Source organism: Peromyscus californicus, unplaced genomic scaffold (genome assembly GCF_007827085.1).
Source record: "Peromyscus californicus insignis strain IS unplaced genomic scaffold, ASM782708v3 Scaffold_19__1_contigs__length_69161282, whole genome shotgun sequence".
In the NCBI taxonomy this organism is placed as follows: domain Eukaryota; kingdom Metazoa; phylum Chordata; class Mammalia; order Rodentia; family Cricetidae; genus Peromyscus; species Peromyscus californicus.
In genome coordinates this window covers 10934464-10959357 of record NW_026294491.1, presented here as the reverse complement: position 1 = coordinate 10959357, position 24894 = coordinate 10934464, and the positions used below count along the sequence as shown (strand labels likewise).

The following is a 24894-nucleotide window of genomic DNA, read 5'->3' as shown; positions in this document are numbered from 1 at the left end:
ATATTTCTTTAAAAATACAGCATACCAAAACTATCACAAGATAAAGCAGAAATCCAACCTGTATTTCAACTAAAGATATTAAATTATCAAAATTCTCCCCCAAATTAGCTAAGCATGGTAGTATATCTCTTTAATCCCAGCATTTATTAGGCAAAGGCAAGCAGATTTCTGAGTTCAAGGCCAGCCAGGGCTTTAAAAAAAAAATCTAAACTGCACAAATTAAATGACCTTCAATGGCCTTTATTATTAAGACAAAGAAGAAATCACATCACGTTAAACACTTTCAGAAGAAAATGGGGAAGATTGATTATTTTATTCACGTTTATGTGTATACACCACATGTGAGTGAGTACTCGCATGAAGGTGCTATTAGATTCACTTGATCTGATCAAGTTACAGGTAACTGTGAACCAACTGACATGTGTTCCACATCTTTGTGAGGCCTGGGCACAAACCCACTTACTTACCAGTGTCTTTACAGTATGATTCACATTGGCACAAATACTAGCCACCCATACAATGAAGGTGTACAAACACCGTCTACCAGTGATTCTGTAATATTCACTCACAGTCATATAAACACTACCCATCACTGTCCCTACACAACCCATTTACAGCGAGCAGCACAACCCCACCAGTGCCTCTCTGTTACAGTTCACTGTGATACCCGTGCCCTGGAATTAGAGACAAATAGCATGATCAAAGCTCCCCACTGCTAAGTTATGCTTCCTCTCCATGCGGTTTCTGCCAGAGAGCAGCTCTTCTGCTTCTGCAGCAAAGTTGGTTTTTCTCCAATGTAAATGAGGAAGACGACATGATTTTTGGTTTTTTCACTCATCTGTGGAAAGGATGTGCCTATAAGGCCCAAGTGATGCTATCTCTTTCCTAGTAATTACCCCAGGGATGGACGAGCCTTCCCCTAAATGCAGAACTCAAGACTTGAGCACACCTTATGAAAACATAAGGGGAGCTGGGGCAGGGCCACTGGCTCTCCACTTAGAATCCTAAGAAAGCCTTTCCAACCAGCACCCAGAGCAGAGCCCTTTAGCTCTCTGCTACACGGGTTCCCTCTTCTACTTTGGAGGGAAGGCTTGGAGGTACTGTGTGGTGGCCTCAGCACTTACACAACCAACCTACATTTATGTCTCCAGGTAGATCTCTCATAGTTTACCTTTAAGCCCACCTTGTCCTATTCAGTCCTTGGAGGCTGTGTTCAGCAACACTGTTCTGTTCTGTATATCTAGTTTTAAGTTCAGATGGAGTATTTCTTCAGTCTTACTAAGTCATCTGTGGGGTTTTGTTGTTGTTTTTCAACACAGGGTTTCTCTGGGTAGCCCTGGCTGGCCTAGAACTCACTCTATAGACCAGGGTGGTCTTGAACTCAAAAGACCTGCCTGCCTCCTGGGTGCTGGGATTAAAGGCATGCCACCACACCAGCTACTGAGTTATCTTTGATCTTTTCTAGCTGTTCTTTCAAGTCCAAAACCCTTTCATCTAAGTAAAGAAGTGTTGGAAATTATCTAATAGTGTAACTGATTTAATAATTATTAAAGTAGTTTTGGAAGATCTCAAAGAGAAGGTATTATTATCCTCTAATGACATAAATTTCATGAGGTTACAAAGCACATACTTGGTCACAAAGCTGCTAACTGCTTTTGGATGGCCAACCTTTATGCAGGAGTGCTCAGGGCCATGAGGGGACATGGGGATGCAGTTGGGCAGTCCCATACAGCTCATGCTACTTACCTCATTCTCATGCTGCAGGAGTGTCCTCTCTGTTACCTCTGCTGGGGTTTCAGGATCCCTAGAAGAGCCGCCCTGAGGAAGTATAGGACACCCAGCCTCATCCATCCTACACTGTGATACAGGTGGTAGCAGTAAGTCACTTGCGTGCTCTTGCTTTAGTACCTCTTTATCCTATTGGGGGGGGCGAAGAAAATGGATATTTATTTTAGGAAACAATTAAGGAATCAGGGACTTAAAGAATCAATTGTCATAAAGATCTAAGCCATACTGCGGAATCCTGCAGAAGTGGGTCCGTCTGCACATCCCTGCACTCCAGTGATCTCCAGACCACATTTGCTGGACAGAACCTCCCCGAGCACATGCTAGATCCACCAGGTGAGGAAAGCCAGAGGAGTGCCTCTGACTCCACTATAAGAGGTTCCTAGTAATCACCGAACAGAGTGCTAAGTGTCCGCCAGGCTAGTACCAATCTTAAAAATGCTAGGAAAGTGACGAAAACAGGACATGCTGGGCAACATATCCAAATGCTGACCACTAATGCATGCAAGTTTCCAAGGGGGTAAGAGATGGCTCAGCGGGGTCAATTCCCACCATCCATATGGCAGCTCACAACTGTCTAATTCCGGTTCCAGGGGATCCAAGCATTGACTCCCTTCTGGCCCTCGAGAACACTGCATGCATGTGGTGTACAGACGTACATGTAGGCAAAACACCCATACACATAAAACACTGCAGTAATTTTTTTTTAAAAAAGAAGAGTTTGAGAGAAATTTACTGTGGTATAATGCTCACAAAATATTAGGGAATAAAGAATCTGGCATACAATGTCAAGTAAGTAGTCCAGTATGGGAAGAACAACGGGAATTTTCTATCCCTTAAGAGCTAATAAGCTCAGTGAATGTCAAGTCAAAGACTAGGTTGCAACAGCCCTGAAGTGAGCTGCAGGAAGTGAGGGAGCAGGGCATGAATCCTGTAGGCACAGGTTAAAGAGAAGAACCAAGAAAACAAGGAGAGGTGACAGGCAGGTGCCAGTGTCCCGGGGAGTTCAAGCTCCCGCCAGTGCTTTTGAAAACCAGACAAACTGCTAGAACTCCACTGCCACCCTTCAATTAGGATTCGTGTCTCATTCAAGCTACTGACTGCTGAATAATATTTCTCATTGAGTCTTACTTTTCAAGCAACTTTTTAATTTCTGATGACAGGAAAAAAAAAAAAAGAAAACTACTAAATTAAAGTCCTGAACTAGAGGCTTAAAAAAAAAAAGACACATCTGATTCTAGGCAATGAGACAGCTCTATCTTGACAAAGCTTGCCTAGGGCCCTGAAGCCACCAGGGGCATTTGTCTAGGCCTACTAGAGGGTCCCCAAAATACAAGTCCCATCTTGAGTCTCATGCCACATGCCCAAGAGACCCTATACTTCTCTTCGCCACGACCTGACCCCACAGCTGCATGGCCCACCCACAGCCCTCCACGCCCAGCTCAGTGTTGCCCTGACTAGGACGCACAGAACTTTACTTTTAATTCTTCCATGTTTTTTTTCTGTTTTTCCAGTTCTTCCTGGAGCTGGGCCATTTGTCTTTGTATGTTGACATTTGTCTCCTCAAGACGTTTAATTTCTTGTTCTTGGATTAGCAATTGCTGATCTGCAAAATCTTTCTTTATGACCAATTCATTAAATCCATCTAATTTTTCTCTCAATTTTTCTTGTAACAATTCCACCTAAACACAAAAACAAATGTAGGAGGAAAATAACAGACAGTTAAAAAGATTTTTTTTTTCCAAATAAAACAGTCTATAACAAACCAACTAAGGAGTGCTCGGTTGTTTCAAATCTCAGGGTACCGTGCAACCTGCAGGCAGATCCACAGTTGTTTAAGGAGGACAAAAAAAGACACCCCCCCACTGAACAGACTATAACCCCCAAAGATATCAGTAAAACAGAACTTATTTTGACTGAAAAGAACGGAATACTGCAGGGGCTGGAGAGATGGCTCAGCAGTTAAGGGCATTAGCAGCTCTTCCAGAGGTCCTGAGTTCAATTTCCAGCAACCACATGGTGGCTCACAGCCATTTAAATGGGATCTGATGCCCTCTTCTGGAATGCAGGTGTATATGCAGATAGAGTACCATATACATAAAATAATTAAATCTTTAAAAACAAACAAACAAAAAACTTGTATTTAAAAAAAATGGAATACTGCTGTAGCAGTTAAAATAAAAAAGGTGCAACAACTTGAAAGGAACTAAGAGAAGAGTGAAGAACCAGTCTTAAGAGGTGACACACAGCCGGGCGGTGGTGGCGCACGCCTTTAATCCCAGCACTCGGGAGGCAGAGCCAGGCGGATCTCTGTGAGTTCGAGGCCAGCCTGGGCTACCAAGTGAGTTCCAGGAAAAGGCGCAAAGCTACACAGAGAAACCCCTGTCTCGAAAAACCAAAAAAAAAAAAAAAAAAAAAAAAAAAAAAGAGGTGACACACAATTTCAGTTACATAATGCTAGACCAGGAGCCTGAACCTTCTAGCTCCATCCCACAGCCTGCATCAGGCTCCCTCCTCCTCCCTACAGCTCTCTCTGGAGGTCACAAAGTAGTCAGTGCTATAACCTGGCATCTCTCCAGTTATAAAACCCAGTTCTTCTATGCTTTTTGTCCTATGTACCACGTCCAACTGCATCATGTGATGTAAAATTTGTGCCACCCGTACAAAGCTGTAAAGAACCAACTGTTTCCTTTGTTCAAGGGGCTCTAGAGACTCTTCAGCGAGGCTGCTCAGCCTAAGAGGCTCTTCTGCCCACCTCATCCCTCTCAGGAAGGCTCCCCACCTGCTTATTCTTGATCTCTTTTTTTTTTTAAGTTTTTTTTTAAAGATTTATTTATTTATTACGTATACAGTGTTCTGTTTGCATGTGTCCCTGCAGGCCAGAAAAGGGCACCAGATCTCATTACAGATAGTTGTGAGCCACCATGTGGGTGCTGGGAATTGAACTCAGGACCTCTGGAAGAACAGCCAGTGTTCTTAACCTCTGAGCCATCTCTCCAGCCCCTTTTTTAAAGTTTTTCAGATTTTTTTAAATGTATATATGCATGTTTTGCCCACATGTATGTAAGTACACCACAGGTGTGCCAGTGTCAGAAGAGGGTGTTGGCCCTCTGGAACTGGAGTTACAGATGGTTATGAGCCACCATGTACAAGTGCTCTTAACCACTGAGGCATCTTTCCAACTCCTAATTTCACTCTCCAAAAAAAGGGGGAGAGAGGGAGAGAGAGCTCATCAGTTAAGAGCACTGCTCTTCTAGAGGACCCAGACTCAATTCCCAGCACCCACATGACAGCTCACAACTGTTCGCAACTCCAGTTCCAGGAAATCCAACGCCCTCACACAGACACACATGCAGGCAAAACACCAATGTACATAAGGATAAAAATCAATTTTAAAAAAAGAAAAAGTTAAAAGAAAAATAGAAAGAAAGAAAGGCCAGGCAGTGGTGGCTCATGCTTTTAATCTCAGGGCTCAGGAGGCAGAGGCAGAGGGATCTCTATGAGTTTGAAACAAGCCTGGTCTACATAGTAAGTTCCAGGACAAGCCAGGGCTATGTTTCACAAAAAAAAAAAAAAAGAAAAAGGGAATTTTAAATTTAATTATTTTATAGATGTTGTGCCTGCCTATGTATGTCTGTGTACCACATGCACACATGCCCAGAGGCCAGAAGAGGGCATCAGATCCCTGGAGCTGTAAGGAACGGTTAGTTGTGAGCCATCATACGGATGCTGGGAATAGAACCTGTGTCCTCTGGAGAAGCAGCCCGTGCTCCACTACCGAATCATTTTTCCAGCCCTTTATTCTCACTCCAGTGAAGGTCCTCTCCATGCTTTAAAGGAAAGCTTCTCCTCCCGTCTGAGGTCCCATCATGCTTAGTCTCCATATATTATCTCCATATATTTCTGTCTAAGGCTCTCTACCCCACTTGGAGACCCAATCATGGCCTTGAAGCCTGCTCAAACTAATAAACCTCATTCCTAAAGGGAACTATGTATTATGTCAGCCTCTTTTCTGGACCATCTACTGCAGTCCTTGTTTTATAGTTAACATACAACACTACGGGAAGGTATCAGGAGGCACGCGGTACTGAAGGCTGCACGGTCTCACTGCATGTATCTCACTCAATACAAGATTGGAAATCAGGACTCTAGCTCAACAGAGATTTAGGTCTTACTCCTCCCAACTTCATGGGAAGCCACTCTTTCCTTAAAATAGGTTTACTTTTTAAAAGAGCATAAGCAAATCAGCTGCAGCTACCTCAGTCGAGGGGTTGCAGACCTCCACAGCCCCAAGTGAGAGCACAAAGGGTAAGCAACAGGGCGGTGCATAGAGCCCCAGAGCACCATGCAGGGTGAGGGAAAGCTATGCTAGAAGCTGCAAGCCATCAGGTGACAGAGGGACCAAAGCAAAGGAGACGCAGTCATCCTACCTCCTCATCTAGCTGTGCACACTGCTGTTCCACATCATGGAAGGCAAAATGGAAAGGAAAACAACACTTTAAAATGTTGCAGTTATCAGTCACCCACAGACACTGACTGGACACCACAGGCTGACCTACCTGGCTGTCATGGGGCCCAGGAGGCCGTGGCCGGGCTGCCTGGCGGAGCTGCCCCTCCAGCCTTTGGATCTCCTGCTGGAACTCTTCACGCTCATGCTCACGTTCAGCAGCCTGCTCCTGGAACAAGAAGCCACATGTGAGAACATGACAAAGCCAAGGACTGAGGCTCCAACCACACACACATCAGACGTGTCTGTTGACTCTGTAACATCCCCTTCGCCATGGTCAGTTTTTCAAAATGGAGCTAAGAGAAGACATCTAATGATAAATTGCAAAGGAGATCTCTGACAAAACCATGGCATTTTGAAGCTGTTGGGTAGGAAGCCACCATTAAGCACAGACAGCTTTGTTCTCTGTAGAAAAACAGACTACAGACACCTCCAAGGATGCGAGAACACAGCTGGACTGCCAGAGATTTCTCCCAAGACCAAGGGAAGAAATATGGGTCAAGAAGATGCCAGAATACTCACTCAGAATCACCTTCACAACATGCAGGCAAGATACAAGTACCCACCGTGGTCAAGGCACAAGGCCATTCAGATGAATATCACACACCAGCCTGCAGCATGATGGCAGAGAAGCTACCCGTGCTCGAGTAAGTTTAAGTGATGTAAACAAAAAAACTTCTTACATCCATGAACTGACGCTGGCTACGTAAATGCTTGTCCAGTGCAGCTAGCTGCTGCTTCAGGGTGGCCACTTCTTCAGTCAGCTGGGCACAGCCCCGGTGCTGTACAAGCTGGTCCTCCAACTCAGACTCCAAGACTCGCATCTGAGAGAGCAGGGTGGCACGGTCCTTCTCAGACTGCTTCCTGGCCTCCCACTGGTCTCTGGTTAGAGATTCCACTTCCTTCTGCAGAGCTAAGGATGCCAAGAAAACAGACATGGAGTCCTACCTCAGAGCATGGACTGCACCAGGCAGGGCTCATGAAACAGGAATGGTGACTGTCAGCGCCTGACCTTGGCAGACTGCTCATAGGAACCGGAAGGGGAATGGCAGAGACAACTTAGGAAAGAGCAGTCACCACATCCGGCTGCCCTGAGAGTGAGATTCAAGCATGGCCCCCATGGAAAAAGCCAAGCATCACCCATCTCCAATACCTTCCCCTCTGCAGAGCTGTGACAAAGGAACTGAGCCAGCCTGTCTCCTGTCAGACTGTAAGCCCACATCCTAACATACCCACAACTCTGTAAGACATTCTCTGAAAATGTAAATTACTTCTGAAAACAAAAATCACATCTTTTAAGTGAAAATTGGCTAAAATTTAGAAGCCTAACATGAGTGTGTCCTGAAGTCAGGGGTGGTGGTGCACACCTTTAATCCCAGCACTTGGGAGGCAGAGGCAGGTGAAGCCCCGTAAGTTCAAGGCCAGCCTGGTCTACATAGAGTTCCAGGACAGCCAGGGCTACATAGACGGACTCTGTCTCAACCACCCCTGTTTAAAAAAAAAAAAAAGTGTGTGTGTCCTGGTAAATCAGTGGCAAATCACAATATTCTGAAAATCTGTGTGTATTTGCATTCTCCAACATGAATTCAGCATGAGGTAAAGCCTCTACCCTACTGACAGACTAGTGGGGAGGGGACACAGTGGCTCTGGAGAACCACTCACAGAGCTAGTGACAAATCCTGAGTGATCAAAAGGCAGAAACATGACTTTCATAAATTCTTGCTTTCATTTCACCCGCACTCAAAACTGTCGATCTTTTCTGATAAACTAGCACCATGAATGTAACATTCTCAACCAATTTCCATGCTGGGAAGGTAGCAGGTAGCAGTTACAGTACACTGTCCGTAAACATGCAGTTATAACAATGCCGTTCACAAACTTGAATTAAGGAGGGGGGTTTAAGCTTGGCCAGCTGGCACTGCCTCATCGTGAAGAAATACACAGGCCCCTTTAAAGTCTGATGACACCACCTTCCATTTCACTTCACTGGGAGTGGGGCATGGCTGTAGAGCTTTGGAGATGGGGACCTGATGGGAAGTCAAACAAGGCATAAAGCCACAGGCAGGCCCAGACCCTCCCAGGTCACCTGCCAGGAGCCCCACCCAGGGACCTGACCCAACAAACGCCCTAATGGCTACAAAGCATCAATTCTTGCAAAACAGCACAAACAGGACTTAAAATTGCAGAAGTCATTCTGCAATAGGGAAAAGAGTAAATTATCAATGGAACATCAAAATGGGACAATGCTGCCATTTTTAATGAATGATTATTAAGACTATAATATCATTCAGTAATTTGTCACAAAAGCTCTTTTTTCCTCTTAGTAAGTAATTGGAAAAATCTGATGCAAACATACAGTACATCATGCAGAGCTCACACTCTTTACAAACCTGTGTCCTTGTGTGTTGCAGAGATGGGAGTGCCTACAACAGGAAACAAACCATCACAGGGAAGGAAAGAACCCAGACCTAGAACCCGGACCTAGAACCCGAACCAAGAACCCGGACCAAGAACCCGGACCAAGCAAAAGCCAGCAGCACTCCAGGCAGCATTGAGACCCTGCACATCCATGACACTACTGACTGCCCTCAAGTGGACATAAAGTCCAGTACCCAGGGGGTTCAGGAGTTCATTTTAGAGGAAAACAGACAGTAAAGATGACACTATCCCCAAAGTAGCCACAACATACACCTAAAGAAATGAAGCAATACCCAAGAAAAGTGAGGCAGAATGGAATTCTCAAGGTTCCTGGGAAGTTGTTCCATATTTGCAGGAGGACCCCAGGTGGCTTGAGGTCATCCCAGGAAGCCTATGGCCAAGGAAGCCATAGATACAATGTTGGCTCAGGGCAAGAGAGGCCAACTGGATATGAACAATTCAGAACAACAGCCCCAGGGTGGAAGGGTAAAGAGACAAGAGTGAAAACTAAAGCTGTGTAAACAATCCCAAGTGAATCCCAGCCGAGAAGACCTCAGAGACCTTGCAGTGACAAAGCCCAACGGAGAGGAGATTTCCTGGGGCCAGAAGGCCAAAGACATGCTCTTGTACTGGCCCAGCCTCATCCTGGGTCTCTGCCTGGAACCCACAGGCACTACCCAGCCACAGTGCTGCCCAGAACATCAGGACACACTGTGGTGACTGCTGGAGACAAAAATTAGGGGAAAGGCACTGACAGCTCCCAAAGATTCCCAAAGCAGCTCAGGATAGGCACGTGGGCTACATCAGTAGGCTGAGAATAAATAGTCCATGGGCTCTGAGACTCTATCTACTACATCAAGGTGTTCAGGGACAGGATTCAGGCACAGAGTAAGCACAAGAAGGGGCCAGGCCTTGAAAACTGTTCCAGAATAGAAAAGGAGCCCTCTCTAACAGAAAATAAAACATTTAACTGAATGGGCTGAGAGCAGAAAACTCATCTTACACATACGATGGGGACAGAGGGAAGCACCAGAGGGGTTACCGAAAACCTGTGAAGAGGTCAGAGTGATGCTTATGACCTCAAGTATCAAGGAGGAGAATGGGCCCAAGGGTCACGCTTGCCCACTATGTTCCACAGAAGGAAAATGAAAATAAAGGAATGGAAAAAAACATACAGGAAAAGAAAATATAGAGGGCAAGGCACACACAGAAGTGGAAATGTTGCTGACAAGTCAAAAATAACCTGCTAATGCAGCAGTGTATGTTTCTTGTTTAATCCATTTTCATTTTAAACATTTACAGCTAAATATATAAAATTGGATGGACATGGTGGCATGCTATAATCCCAGCACTCAGGACACTGAGACAGGAGGGTGGCTGAAGGACTAGCCACAACACAGTAAGACCCTGTGCCTCCAGGAAGTAAAGATCTGATTTGGAAAGTATATTATGGTTTGAAAATGTTGCCTCAAAATCTCCTATGTTACAAGGCATGGTCCCAAAAAGCTGTTTTCTGAATTGGGGCCTCTGGGAGGGGCTGTATCATGAGGCTCTGACATCACCAGTGGATGAATGTAGTTTGAGTTTTTCTGACTGGCCCACAGTTAGGACAAATCTCTCTCACCCGCCAGTCCCAAGTCGCTCAAACCCGATCAAGTAAACACAGAGACTTATATTGGTTACAAACTGTATGGCCGTGGCAGGCTTTTTGTTAACTGTTCTTATAGCTTAAATTAATCTATTTTTATTAGTCTATACCTTGCCACGTGGCTTGTGGCTTATCGGTACTTTATATCTTTTTTGTCCTGATGGCGGCTGGCAGTGTCTCTCTCCCTCAGCCTTTTACTTTTTAGCTCTATTTTCTTCTTTGTCCTGTCTATACTTCTTGTCTGGCCACGGGCCAATCAGTGATTTATTTATTGACCAATCAGCAATACATTTGACATACAGACCATCTCACAGCATTTTTCTTTTTTTTTTTTAAAAAAAGGAAGGTTTTAACCTTTACATATCTCTAAAGTTAGTTTGGTATATTTGGGAATTTAGGCGTAGCTTTTCTTACTATTTTTTGTTGGAGGGGGGCGTTGTATCTTTTGGGGAAACAAAGAAAATTTTAGGATCATGGAGTAGTCCGTGAGGCTGTATCATTTGAGCCAGTTGTCTTGAAATGGTTTTGGATGTTGGATCATCTGGGCCATGGTGTCATTGGAGACCTTTTAGGGGGTCTTGGCTGGTCAAACCTGATGTATCTTACTCTGGAACAAATTTATAGCCTCTTGTTTTTTGTGGAAACAAAAGCAGAATCTCCTTTTTAAAGTAACATATCCTTATATCTAAATTTTGAAGTTAAGGTACCTTTAAAATATACATTTTGGCATAACTTAACAGCTTTTGTAATCAAATGTTTTTTTTTTAGTTACGAATATCAAAGAGAACATAATCTAGATTTTTTGTGTGGTAGTCATTTTTATGTGGCTTATTTTTTTATATTAGTTTGAGCCTATTGTTTTGAACTGTAGTCTTTTAAGCCTAAAACGGCGCTGGTGTTGTGGCTGTTGGCTCCGCCCATTTTAGCTTTTCAACATGGCGGCGGTATGCTTACCGCCAGCTGTGGGAGCCATCGTGGGTCTATGTTTTTATCCAAGCAGCGTGTAGTCCAGAAACCTCTTTTTTTTGTTTTGTACTAGCAAAGGCTAAATCCACAATGTAGTTTAATGTGTCATTTGTCTCATTTTCACCATACTGTAGGTCGAGCATTTACGCACGCTAGGAACCCGCCAGTAGCTCAAACCGGCAGGCTGCCGCTAACTTGAAAGAGACAACTAGGAACTATGTTTAGCTCTGTTTTAGAATCTTTTTTTTTAGGTTTTAGGTGGAAACTCTTGGCCCCACGTTGGGCGCCATTTGTAGTTTGAGTTTTCCTGCCTGGCCCACAGTCAGGACAAATCTCTCTCACCCGCCAGTCCCAAGTCGCTCAAACCCGATCAAGTAAACACAGAGACTTATATTGGTTACAAACTGTATGGCCGTGGCAGGCTTCTTGTTAACTGTTCTTATAGCTTAAATTAATCTATTTTTATTAGTCTATACCTTGCCACGTGGCTTGTGGCTTACCGGTACTTTACATCTTCCTTGTCCTGATGGCGGCTGGCAGTGTCTCTCTCCCTCAGCCTTTTACTTTTTAGCTCTATTCTCCTCCTTGTCCCGTCTATACTTCTTGTCTGGCCACGGGCCAATCAGTGATTTATTTATTGACCAATCAGCAACACATTTGACATACAGACCATCTCACAGCAGATGAATCCTTTGCTATAGTCACAGCCTAACAGACTGGGGTAAGAGCTTTGTTATAAACATGAGAGCTCTCCCTTTCCTCCCTGACTGCAGTGAGATGAGTAGCTCTCCTATTACTCATTTCTACCATGACACGCACGCTGCCTTCTCTGCAGGCCTAAAGCCAAGTAGTCATGCCTGAAACCTCCAAGACCATGAGCAAAAGAAACTCCTCCCTGAAGCTGTTTATCTCGGCAACTCCGCTATAGTGGCTCCAGGCCAGCTAGCGCACAGAACTGGTACCAGACACTTTACTTCAGTATGATTTTAGGACAGTTCATTTTCCAGAACTTGATACATTAACCTGCTGCCCTAAGGTATTTCCTTCCCCAGGAGGCACAACTAGCTCATCAGCAATGTCAGCCTTTAAGACCATCTCCCTCTGGACCACTACAGAGCAACTGGATGCTGCATCCTACCAGTTGTCCCTCCTGTGGCCTGTCCTTCCCATAAAACATTCCACACAACCATGGAATCCCACAGACATGCCTCCTAGCTTTTCATATTTCCACCTCTGGAAAGACCAAGTTTACATGGACACTGGGATCAGTTGCTGCACCCCATCCCCCACCCCCCTCCCCCTCAGCCTTCCATCAGCTGATGCACCCCATTCGGTTCAAACATCCACCATCACCATCTCTTACCAGCTTCTCTTTCTTTTGCTTCATTAGTGAAAGTTTCCTTCTGGTTCCACAAGGCAGAATTTTCTTCCCTCAGAGAAACCAGTTCCTGGGCTGCTTGCTGCAACTGCTTCCGCAGGTTCTCAAGCTCCAGGATCAGCTGCTGTTCCGACTCCTCCTTTTTGCCCAGTGCCTCCTGCAGATCAGCTTTCTCTACCTTGAATCCTTCCAGGAGACCTAAAAGACAGGCCAAGTGCAGAGATATGCCAACCTATGGGGACAGATGAGAGACTGCCGGGGCCTGTACAAAATGTTGTGGTCTGAGCACTAGAAGATCAGAGCAGGTCACTCCTAGTGAGGAGGCACAGGGTTAATAACCCTCAGTGAAGGGGGCTGGTTCTTCAGACAAGGCCAGAGCCCTGAAGAGAACTGCACACCAGTGAGCCCATTCATATGTGCAGACACCAAAGCTCTGTGACAGGATGGTCATAGGCAGAGCAGGGCACCATCTGATGGCTGAAAGACACTGATCCACAGAACAGAAAAGCCCAGTGCCAAGTGACAGCAGGCGTTCCAGGGCCCTCTAAGTCCACAAACAGACTTATCACCAACACAGGTTCCCTGAGTCAATGATACTTACCAAATAAAACTTTGACTGAGGGACAAAACTGGTACCTCGCCCTGATAAGGTCTGTCTAGACAATCTGCTGTTAAAGACCCTGCTCCCATGCTTTCCGCAGGACAGACATATCTACTTCCAGGCCAGCATGGGTGAAGCAGGATGCCTCACTCTAGTCACACAGTGTGCCACTCACCCTCTGCTGTGTGCAACTCCAGTGCCAGCCCATCCTTGGCCGCACTCTCCTGCCTCAGGCGTTCCAACAGCTCCTGCTGCTTCTGCACAGCCTGCGCTATCTCCTCATTCCTATGACGGAACTCCTTCTCAACACAACAGTGGAGCTGGCGTGCTTCCTCTAGCTGTTGAAATACGTTTGAACGTCATAACTACATATAAAAAATCCAGAGGGTATGAAGAGGAGGAGAGAGGAACAGAGTAGGTGGGTGGGGAACTTAAGTTAGTATCAGTAGAATTCTAGTACACCAAGACCCCAGGGTCATCACCAGCAGAGCCAGTGCTGAGTGACATTGCCATGGCAACAGTCTCTACCTGGTTAACAGCTCCTCGTCAGCTGCCTTTACCATCCCCTCCCAGCATTTGTGTCTCAGCTGGAACATCCAGGCCATCCACAGGACTAAATGGGCCTCTAAACACAAAACACCTACACACCACTGCCCCCAGCAGAAAACAGAGCGTCCAGGCCCAGGTCTCCCTTAGCTCCTCACTAATAGCACAACTCTGGCCCTTCTTGGGGCTCAAGATGTCCACTGGCCTCTAAGGTCCTTTGCTTCTTCCTTGAAAATGGTCCAGAGGCCACTTGTAATGTGTCTATCCTCCCACCCTCCAACAGGCTGCTTCCTCCCGCTTCTGCCCCTTCCTGCAGCCAAGGTCAAACGCAGTTCCACAAGAGAGGCCTGTCTGACTGCAACTCCACCCACGGCCTTCAGCTACCAACCTTGCATCAGCTTCAGAGAGCTCCTGCACCTCCTGCAAGGCTCTGTTCCCATGACAGGGAGTTATAGATCCTTTAACATCTCCCAAAATCCTTCCCCAAAGACACATGCTCCACAAGGCAAGACTTTTTTGGTTTTTATTTTGTTTTTCAAGACAGGGTCTCTCTGTAGCTCTGGCTGTCCTTGAGTTCAAAGATCCAACAAACAAGACTTAATGAGGTGCTTGCTAGGATACTCTCACTGCAAAGTGCGGCCCTCTGGGCCGTTAGATGCTCTCAGAATGGGTGGCTTCCTTACAGAAGCACACAGAGGCCATCCAAAGCATCTGATTATAGTAAGATTCCAGACATGTTGGTTCCTGAGACAGGATAGTAGGTCCCACTAAAGAACTTAAGATTTGGTGGGTGAGGAAGAAGCAAGAACTGGAAACTCTAGTTTTCAACACCGGGGAGGAAACATTCACTCTACAGCAACGTTTCACACAAAAACACTTACTTTGTTAACTGCTAACTTCAGAAAAAGAATCTCATTCATTGTTTTCCATATCTGCACATTTATTTATTTATTTGGGGGGTTTTTCAAGATAGGGTTTCTCTGTGTAACAGCTCTGGCTGTCCTAAAACTCACTTTGTAGACCAGGCTGGCCTCGAACTCATAGAGATCTGCCTGCTTCTGTGGCCCAAGTGCTGGGATTAAAGGCATGCGCCACTGCCCAGCTGATGTTTCTAGTTAATATCTTTTCCAATTACCTAAAAACATTCTAAAAAATTAACAAAAAAGACCATTTCTTAGTGATAATCTCCAAATATAAAACATTAGTAGTCAGTAAAGCCTAAAAAGTAGATTTGCAAGCTTCATTTTTTTTTTTTTTTTAAAGATAGGGTTTCACTACAGCCCTGACTGGCCTGGAACTTGCTATCAGACCAGGCTGGCCTAAGTGCTGAGATTAAAAGTATGTGCTGCCCCCCACCTGGCCCTGTGTTGCTTTTGAGACAGGACCTCATTTAGCCTAGGCTGGCCTCAAACTCTCTTAAACAGAAGATGACTTGGAACTCCTAATCCCTGTTCCCACCTCCTCCATGCTAGGATTACAGGCATGCACCACCACGCCCAGTTCGCACAGTGCTGAGGATCAACCCGGGCCTTTACCAACTGCACCACACCCCAGGAGAGAGCTGTTTTAACTCAATCACATACACAGATTCTAGCTGTCATTCTCACTGACACTTCCGAGAGAATTTTGTTTCAGAAAAAAGACTTCGACTAAAGCAGCATGGATGAGATCACTCTCAGTAGTAACAAACATCAAAATCAACAAGGGCAAGCAAACAGCACCCCGAAAAGGTCAGGGGTTTCTGCCTCTCAACACCTAAGTGTTCCAGAGGGTAGCGGGAGCAGCCATGGACTCAGATCTATGGGAAAGATGAAGATTGTCTTCGTAGCCTGCAGGTTGGAAGGAGAATCAGAAACACCACAGTGACAGCGGTAACAACCATCCGGCCAGCTCGGTCAGGGTGTCACCTGTCTACCCACCTCTCCACTGGCCTCTGGTATGGGCCTTACCTGTTTGGAGGAGTCCAGGGCCATCTCCAGGAGGCCATCCACAGCCGTGCTGAGGCTCTGGTAGACTTTCCTGATCGGCTGCTCACATTCCAGTGTATTCTCGGGGCTCATAAAAAAGCTTTCACATACATGACTGCTAATTTCAGACACTGAAGAAGTCTCTGCCCCTTCAGGCAAAGTTCTGTCTACCTCCAGTAGAGCCTCGTCAGACCACATATCGCCAAGGGCTGCAGCTGCAAGACAGACAAAGAGATACCCACATCTTCCCTCAGCGAGCTCATCATCCACTTAAAGAATTTAGGGAGAGGTAGCGGATGACTCACTTCCTTAGCAAAATAGCAACCAACCCTGAGAACCAGATAATTTTACCTAGGCCTGACCCTTGCCCTCCCAGAGCATGGGAACTGACAGCGAACGCAGCTCCTGGGGACATGCTAGGACCCCTTCCCAGCACATACGTCCCGAACAGGAGACCCATCTTGGGCATGTACCTGCTAACCGGGCATCACTTGTCTCTGCAGCATCCACATGGTCCAGGAGGAGCCCTGCGCGCTCACTGATCCGGCTCTTGAGGGTGACAGCTGCCTTCAGTGTCTCTCCAAACAAATCAAGCAGTCTCCTCAGAGCATCTCGGAGTACTTTCCTAAGATAGAAAACAACGGTCATCGGCTTGGCCCTGGGAATCCTCCAGACCCTTCGCAAATGCTAACCACCCAACTACAAATGTCAAGTAGGGTCCAAAGTCCTGAGACAATGTCTCAAAGGTCACCATTCTCTGACCTTGACACTAAGCCAACACAGGAAAGGCTTACACAAGGAAACTACTTTTTTCTTGGGGGGTGGGGGGGATTGGTTACAGGGAACAAAACAGGACCTCAGTAAAATAATGGATTTCCCTACTGTTTGATAAAATGTGAAGAGCTGGCAAAGTGTCAGGTATCCAGGTAGTTAATGTTAAGTCTTTAAGACTCAAGAACGACATGGCTGGTGTCTCTCTCTACACCCCAGATGTCAATCTGTTCAGAAACCCCACAGCAAGCACAGCGGGCTGGGAGACGGCAGCGGCGATGTTGCTAGCTGAGCAGCCGTGTGACAGCGAGGCACCGACCCTTCGCTCCGAGCCAGGTCTGCATCAGCCCTGAGCATGCAGATGAGAGTGGCGCCCTCCTGGTTCTCCCGCTCCCTCCGCTGCTGCAGCCTCTCCAGCTCAGCTCGGCACTCTTCTATCTCCCGACTCAGCGAGAAGACCTGGCCTTTCAGCTGTCGAGAAAAAGTGCTAGAGCTCAGTTAAAACAAGTAACTGCAGAAAATGCCATCACAATTTTTATATTACATTTAACAAAAACTGACAAATGAAGACCATGAGGCTGATTGAAGGCGAAAGTATTGGTTTTTCCTTCATCATTTATTACTTAGCAAAGAAGTATATGTAAAGAACTTCGACTTGTTCCTGATGCTAGAGAAATGAATGGGCAGATTCATAGAATTCATCTCACAAATAATTCAAAAAACAGAGGTGGTGGCTCAAGAGGCAGAGGTATCTCTGAATCTGGGGCCAGCCTGGTCTACATAATGAGTTCTAGGAGAGCTAGGGCTATGTAAAGAGATGCTGTCTCAAAAAAATAAAACCAAACCAAAACCAAACAAACAAAACAGAGGCTCAGCATCTCAGCAGTTCAGGACAGGTAGCAGGCAGACCGCTTTCGCGCTGCTGGTTACATGGGCTTCCCATGTTGTCTTAAGCAGGAGCCAGATCCCATTAATCTGATGTAGCTTAGCTTCCATGGGAAAGACACCAGCCAGAGCACCCTTAATTCAAGGGTCTTTGGCCTGGGCCAGCTGTGAGTGACAGAGACTTTCTAAGAGTCCATGGGTCTGTGTAGCTGACTGAAGGTTTTTCTGTGAGTCAGGGGGTGCCAGCCTGCTGTCCAGGGAGCAGCATGTAATGGCACACAGGTAAAGCCACGGAACACGTGGCAACATATAGATGAACAGAAGTGGGCTGAGTTTAAGTGTAAGAGCTAGTCAGTGGTAGGCCTGAGCTAATGGCTGAGCAGTTTTAATTAATATAAGCCTCTGTGTGTTTACTTGGGGGACGCGAGTGGGAAAGATTTGTCCCAACCGCCGCAGACAGGCCGGGACACTACAGGAAAACAACCAACTACAGGTCTGCTGACATGAACATGAGTACCCTCAAATGAAAGAGAAAAGTATGAAGACCACAACTGCCATCCATGCCTGTGGAGACACCAGGCAGAACATAGCAGATATGCCCTCTGGTCAAACAGAAGCACCTCTCCACCCCCAATGCACATCCACATCTGTGTCAGGGCAGAGATCAGCTGACATACTCCAGGTCAGGAAGAGACAAGGAGCCAAAGACAAGGGGCCTCCAGGTAGAGACGCTGCGCACTGCACAGCACCAAGCTGGGAGCATACCTACCCACGACACAAGAGTGCTACAGCAGGTCACAGTTGGGCCAATGGCCCATGAGAAGTAAACAGCCTAGAAAGCACAAAAATTACACAGGCTATGCTAGAGAGGCTGGCTCAGCAGTTAAGAGGATTTGGGCAATCATGAAGACTGGATTCAGTTCTCGGCACCCATGTAACAACCCAGCTCCGAGAGAGTCAGAGACAACAGGATCACAGGGACTTGGTGGCTTCCCGTTTAGCTCAGAAAACATGAGTCCCAGGTGCAAGCAAATATCCTGCCTCAAAAGAATAGGTCGAGAGTGATAGAAGAGAACATTTGACACTTTTGGCCTTCTGCGCGCACACACACACACACACACACACACTTAAAAAGAAAGGAAGAAAGGACAGCAGGACAGAGAGCAGAGGAATAAGGAGTGTAATTCTGTATCAGCTCACGACACAGAAGCTGACTGTAAGCAGTGTCAGTGTAGAGACCACAAAAATATCCAGACTCCATAAAACCACAGGCTGAGTCAGGCTAATACATAGGTAGCTGGAATTAAAAAACAGGAAAGTTAAGTTTCAAGACAGAAAACAACGATCAAGAGACAGAAAATGAACAGCACACACCAAATGCTACCAGCACATGAAACTATGTGCTGGACAGTTTAAGGCAGAACTGTGGCTCTCCAACGTCGGGTGTGCAACAGACACCTGGCACATCCATGTCTGACCCTACAAGTCGCCCCGGAGGTGTGGCTATACCCATGACTAATGGCTGACATACTCCTGGAGCTTTGTCTACCTACTAATCTCATTCTGTTCACTCACATTTGGGTTATGGGGGCTAAGAGCCTTCTAGCAACATTAGTCAAGAAAAGAAGTACAAGCAAACATCTTAGAAAAACTGAATTTTAAAAAGAAAGGCCAAGCACTGAGGGGGTTGTGGGAGTTCTGGGCCAGTCTGGACTATGTGACATGGTCCTGTCCAAAAAAAAAAAGCAAGAGCTAAACAACTGAAAAAGATTGAAGGAATGAACAGGCTCTGCAGGGAGAGGAAAATCATGATAATATTATTAAGAAAATTAAATCTAACCACATGAAAGAAGCATGTTCTGACTCAGGAGTGAGTAACCTCAAGGGCTGGAAACAGCAGTTTGTTGGTACCTACTGACAGGTATTATAAGTTAGCATTTATCATGCAGGTAGAGCACCTCTAAAGTGAAAATTCAAAACTCAAAGTGCTGCAAACTCAGATATCTGTGTTCAGACATGATGCCAAAGCGGGAAATTCTACACCTGACCTGTGAGTGGGTTACAGGCAGAATATAAGTGCACTAAAAATATTATAAAAGATTACCTTCAAGCTATGAGAAATATAAAGGAACTTTGTGTTTAGACTTGGATCCCATCCTGAAGATATTGTATAAATACTTTAAAATCTGAAAAAAAAATTAAAATGTTACTAGTCCCAAGCATATTTGTACCTCAACCTGAAGTAAAAATTATTTTAAACTAATGGTAATTTGCCATTCTGGAGCTTTATTTACTCAAATGAAAAGATCACGTGGAAAAAAAAAACTTTAGATTACGAATCCTATTCAAATGGTGGTTTAAGATGGGGTATACTTCTGGATAGAGAATATTAGGAATGTAAAAGAATTACCTTTTGAGGTGAAAAGTTTACTTTGGCTTAAAAGAGAAACAGTAGATGAGTATGTTTGAGCCTTTGAGACCAATGGCAATCATCAACACACTCTGCATGTTTAAACCTAATTTCATGAAGGCTTCTCATTATCTCGACCTGTAGAACAGCACCCACCGGATAGAATGATTTCTGGTCTTTGTACTTCAACACTGACAGTTTCTTAAAGGAGTTGCTAAGGAGAATGTGATTTATAGCTAGCAGTGAAAATGCCAAATGCTGCTTTTTGTTTTTGTTTTCTTAAATTTGGTTTTTCGAGACAGGGTTTCTGTGTAGCTCTGGCAGTCCTGGAACTCACTCTGTAGACCAGGCCGGCCTCGAACTCATAGCTCCTCCCGCCTCTGCCTCATGAGTGCTGGGATTAAAGGTGTGCCACCACTGCCTGGTGCCAAGTACTGTTAATACCTTGGATTCAGTTGTTTTTTTTTAAATTATTTTTGGTGCTCACGACAACTTCTAAATAGTTAAAATGTCTTATCAGATAATTTCTGATGACATAAATACTGCTCTGTTTTTATCCCATCTATTTTTAACTGGTATGTCATGATGTCCTGTACTTTTTACTCATATAGGGTCAAAGTGAAAATTACAATTTCAAATTTATTAAGTTATACTTCGTAACTGATAACCTTTGTTTACACTTGGACAACTTTATGGTATAGTAGTAACTGTGAGAACTGGATAAAATGGCAGAAGTACAGAGTTTCTTCAATAGTAAACAGACATTACACTACTAAACGTGGCTTTTCTACACGCATGGTCCAGTAAATTTACTCAATTCAGTATTTAATCATTTATTAATGTTTTCAGCACCTCTGGTAATGAATTTAAGTTACAGAAATTGTCAAATAGTCTTAATATAAAAAATAAAACTGGATGTTGAAATAAGTTTGATACTTTTTATAAAGAGTTATGTGGTAACTTAAAAAATTAAATTGAGGGTTGAGGAGATGGCTCAGTAAGTAAAGGTGCTTGTTGCACACTACAAGGACCTGAGTTCAAATCCCAAGCACCCAAGTAAAAAGCCAGGTATGCCTACATGCTCAGGTAATGTCAGCAATGTTAGGGGCAGAGACAGGAGGGTCAGGTTCCCGGTTAGGCCAGACTGCAAAGTAAGATCCTATTTCAAACAAAGAAACAAAACATCTAAACCTCTAGTCCACATTTCTAAGCACAAATCTAGCTAGTAAAAGACAGGCAGGAGTTCTACAAACTCAGTAAGGGACATTACTACAAAGAGCCATTCCAAAGTCTTGGCGCCTCCATCCCACAAAGAAACCACGCGTCAAAGTCAATTCAATCACAACCATCAGGGCCTTCTGGGATAGTCCTAGCCCAAACGAGAGTGAGGGGCAGAGCACCATGACTAGGGATGGAGCCCCAAGACTCCAGAGGTTCCCAAGGGGAGGGAGATGGGAGAGGTCAGAAGCCAGCACTCATGAGAACCCAGACCTTGGCTGCCTGGCAAACAGCCCCCCAATCTCATGTACTCCCATATGGAGGGAGAATGTCTATAAAATAGGGAAGGTCCATCAGGCAAGATGAGCCTCAGCACTGTGCCCACTTCCCCAGAAAGTCCAGCATGGTATCACATGCCTGTAATCTCAGCACTTGGAGACAGAAGAACATAGAGGATTATGGAGTCAAAGCCACTATGGACAACAAACCAGATCCTGGCTCAAAACAAAACAATCATAAATCTGAAATAATCCACAAAAGTACCTGGCAGTGGTGGTGCACACTTTTAATCCCAGCACTTGGGAGGCAGAGGCAGGTGGATCTCTGTGAGTTCAAGGCCAGTCTGGTCTACAGAGCAAGTACTAGTGCAGCCAGAACTACACACTGAGAAATCCTGTCTCAAAAAAAAAAAAAGAAAAAAAAATCCACAAAAGTGTGTAAGACGGAAAAAAAACTTTTCAAAAATAGAAAAAAATACCAAAAGATACAAGCAGGTATTTCACATATGAAAAACACAAACTTACTATAAACATATGAAGAGATGGTCATCTTATTAGCAAATAAGGAAATGCAAATTAAGGAACATGACATCATTTCATAGCCACAAAACCAGCAGGACAAGTAGGGCTGAACAGACAAGGAGGGTGTGAAGTGTGGGAAGAGCACGGGCACTTTCAGGAGAGTGAGTCTAGAATGACCTAATCATGTTGGATACGTGCAGAGCGCTCTAACTGAGCACTGTTAGAGCTTGCGAAGTTTCGCACCCTTATGACGGGAGACACAAAGGAAAAATCACAGTAACTTAACTGATTAAAGTAGAAAGAGGGAAACCGCCAACGGCCCTACTTTGATAACGTCACAAAATGAAGCACTACACTTCACAGACCATGCTGGTCCTCAGCTGCACAACAGAGGCCACGAAGCCAGCAAAATGGCTCGGTGGCTAACGGCACTTGGGGGCAAGCCTGACCACCTGAGCTCAAGACCCGATTCCCACATGGCAGAGAACCAACTTTCACATGTTGTCCCCTGACCTCCACACACATGATGTGACACACGCATGCCCACCTACCCAAGAGTAAATAAACGGGGGGAGAGGGGGCAATAAAAATGTTCCTTGTACAAAATTCAAAAACAAAGTTACACAAGTGGATTATTCAGAAGTGCATTAAGAAAAAAAGAAATGCATTAAGAAGTGAAAAAAACAACTACAGGATGGTAGCTTCCAAGGAAAGGAAAGAGGTATGAGCTCATAGAGAAACACTGTGGAGGTATAAGCTATAAGCTACTTAATCTGGGTATAATTACTTTCCACAATATTATTTTACCTGAACACGTACAGTTTTAAAGATGCTAGTAATATCATTTCACAGTGAAAACAAAAATTTTCCGAGTGTGGTTCACCTAAAGAAACATCTGTCCTTCTCTTAGTTAGGGAAACCACTGAGCTACATGTGTAACCCAAGTGCACGTGGTAATGAGGTGGCCCTTAGTGCATGCGGAGCTGTGCAGTGCGGAAGAGCAGATGCACCTGCCATGGGATCACACACTATACTGGCTCCCAGCCATCTGCAGGTACTCCCACACAGCCCTTCCCGCTTAGCCTTATCTCACACACACACACACACACACACACACACACACACACACACACACACACACCACACACACACACACACACACACACACACACACACACACACACACACACACACACTACGATCCTCACTTACCAAGGTGGACCACTACACATTGCCTTTACAATGTCTTTCTGAGTTTACAATTTATGATTTCTAACTCTGCTAACTGCCCCTCCTCTCCTCTTTCTGAGACAGGCTATTGCTCCCTCACATCGCCCCGCGGGTTGGGAGCGGACTGTCCCCAGAGCCGCACCCTAGGCTTTGATTGCCCTGTTGGCCCCTCATCTTCCTGTGCAGTCACTGTCATGTCTAGTCCCAGCACAAGTCAGGTCTCGCAGTTGGGACAATGTCCCTTTGACTTGTCGCTGCCAACAGACCACTGCCCTGATCCCATCAATCCCTCCAACAGAATGGTGGCTCTAACATTTAGCAGCCACAGGCGTTCAAAAACCACAGAACTCCCATTGGTCCCAGTGGCCACCGTACAAGCAAAGGGCAAGAGATACAGCAATGAGAACATGCTGTCACACACAACACATACCAGCACACTGACCCTGCCATAGTACCACCAAGTTCAAGCCTGCATGACAGCTATCAGAAGAGAGATGTGACGCACTCAGTTTTGAAAGATCAACTGCATGAAAAGACATTTAGATTTTTACGGATTATAAAGATAGTCAATTAAAAAATGGCAAGATGGCTTAGCAGATAAAGTATGTGTAACATTATACAAATTGAGCAGTTTGTAAATTACATATTTATACATACAATGTAAATAAAAATAAATCTTCAAAAAGGAAAAGAAATGAGGCTTTTAAAGTTGTTTTTGGATTTCTTCGGCAACAAAACAGAAGAGCCAGCAGACTGTGTCCCCTGTATTCAGTTTGTGGCTCTTTGTATTGTCACTGACATGAACAGAGAAAATAAAGTGGTTCACATGGGATCCCATTAGGAAAAGCCAACAATGGAGCATGGGGCCCTACTGAAGCCAGATCAACCAAAGCCAACATTGGGCCTTCGAGCTGAGCTGCAGGAACTACTTGGCTAGAGGATGGCTCATTGCAGTCTTCACTTTCCCTCTGTCTCAGGAAGAACTTGAGGGCAGTTTAGAGACACACATAGCACCTTCTCGTACACAGGACCTTGATTTCCAAGGGAAGCCAGCACAAAGCAGGCAGCCCAAGCTCCCACCAGGAACAGAACCATCATGCAGAACACACTGTCTGTCCTAAGGAAGCCTGCGGCAGGACAAGCCGGGAGAACTGCACATGTGCAGAACAGGTGAGCAGTTTCACAGTCTGCGGCTGGAATCTCAGGGTTTCACGACAGTTAATCTGACCAGGTAATGTACCAAAAGTTCCACCCCTGCAACTTCTCCCTACCTCGAGCTGCCTTGGCCTTCTTTACAACCATTTTATTTTCAGCCTGGGAAAAAAACAACTGTACTTGCTGGTATGGTCAATGTAAGAACGATGGATGTGTTAGGAGCAGGAGAGACGACTCAGCACTTGCTGTACTGCTAGAAGACCTGAGTTCGGTTCCTGGCACCCATCAATCAGCTAGCAACCACTCATAACTCCAGTTCCTGAGGCTCCAACACCCTCTTCTGCTCCACAGGTAACATACACATGTGGCATACACATACACACACACACACACACAAATAAAATAAAACTTTCAAGAAATGTTTTTTTTTAAAGTTACTCTTAGATTTCTCCAAACACCTAAAAAAAACACACACACACAGAAAAGTATTGCATATTAGAAACTAGAGCAAACACTCTTTGGAAAGACCAAAAGGAAGAGACGGTACACAAAGCACTTGAAATGAAGATAAACATTGCTAATAGTGAAATACAGACATTCAAACTACAT

The 24894-nt window shown here is 45.1% G+C and overlaps 1 protein-coding gene across 12 annotated transcripts in view; it reads right to left on the bottom strand.

Annotated features, from left to right (window-relative positions):
- The window catches only part of Pcnt (pericentrin), a 109324-nt gene that overhangs the window by 46589 nt on the left and 37841 nt on the right, over positions 1-24894 (bottom strand). For 7 of the 12 annotated variants that reach the window (XM_052744634.1, XM_052744636.1, XM_052744640.1 and 4 more), the window contains 11 exons: positions 16907-17058; positions 16290-16441; positions 15799-16031; positions 13479-13641; positions 12688-12900; positions 8683-8715; positions 6976-7205; positions 6345-6461; positions 6216-6239; positions 3264-3467; positions 1747-1917 (listed from right to left, as the gene is read on the bottom strand). In XM_052744634.1, coding sequence (XP_052600594.1) covers positions 1747-1917; positions 3264-3467; positions 6216-6239; positions 6345-6461; positions 6976-7205; positions 8683-8715; positions 12688-12900; positions 13479-13641; positions 15799-16031; positions 16290-16441; positions 16907-17058 — 1692 coding nt within the window. The remainder of the gene's footprint in view (positions 1-1746; positions 1918-3263; positions 3468-6215; positions 6240-6344; positions 6462-6975; positions 7206-8682; positions 8716-12687; positions 12901-13478; positions 13642-15798; positions 16032-16289; positions 16442-16906; positions 17059-24894) is intronic. The other 5 variants (XM_052744638.1, XM_052744641.1, XM_052744644.1 and 2 more) reach the window with 3 other exon arrangements.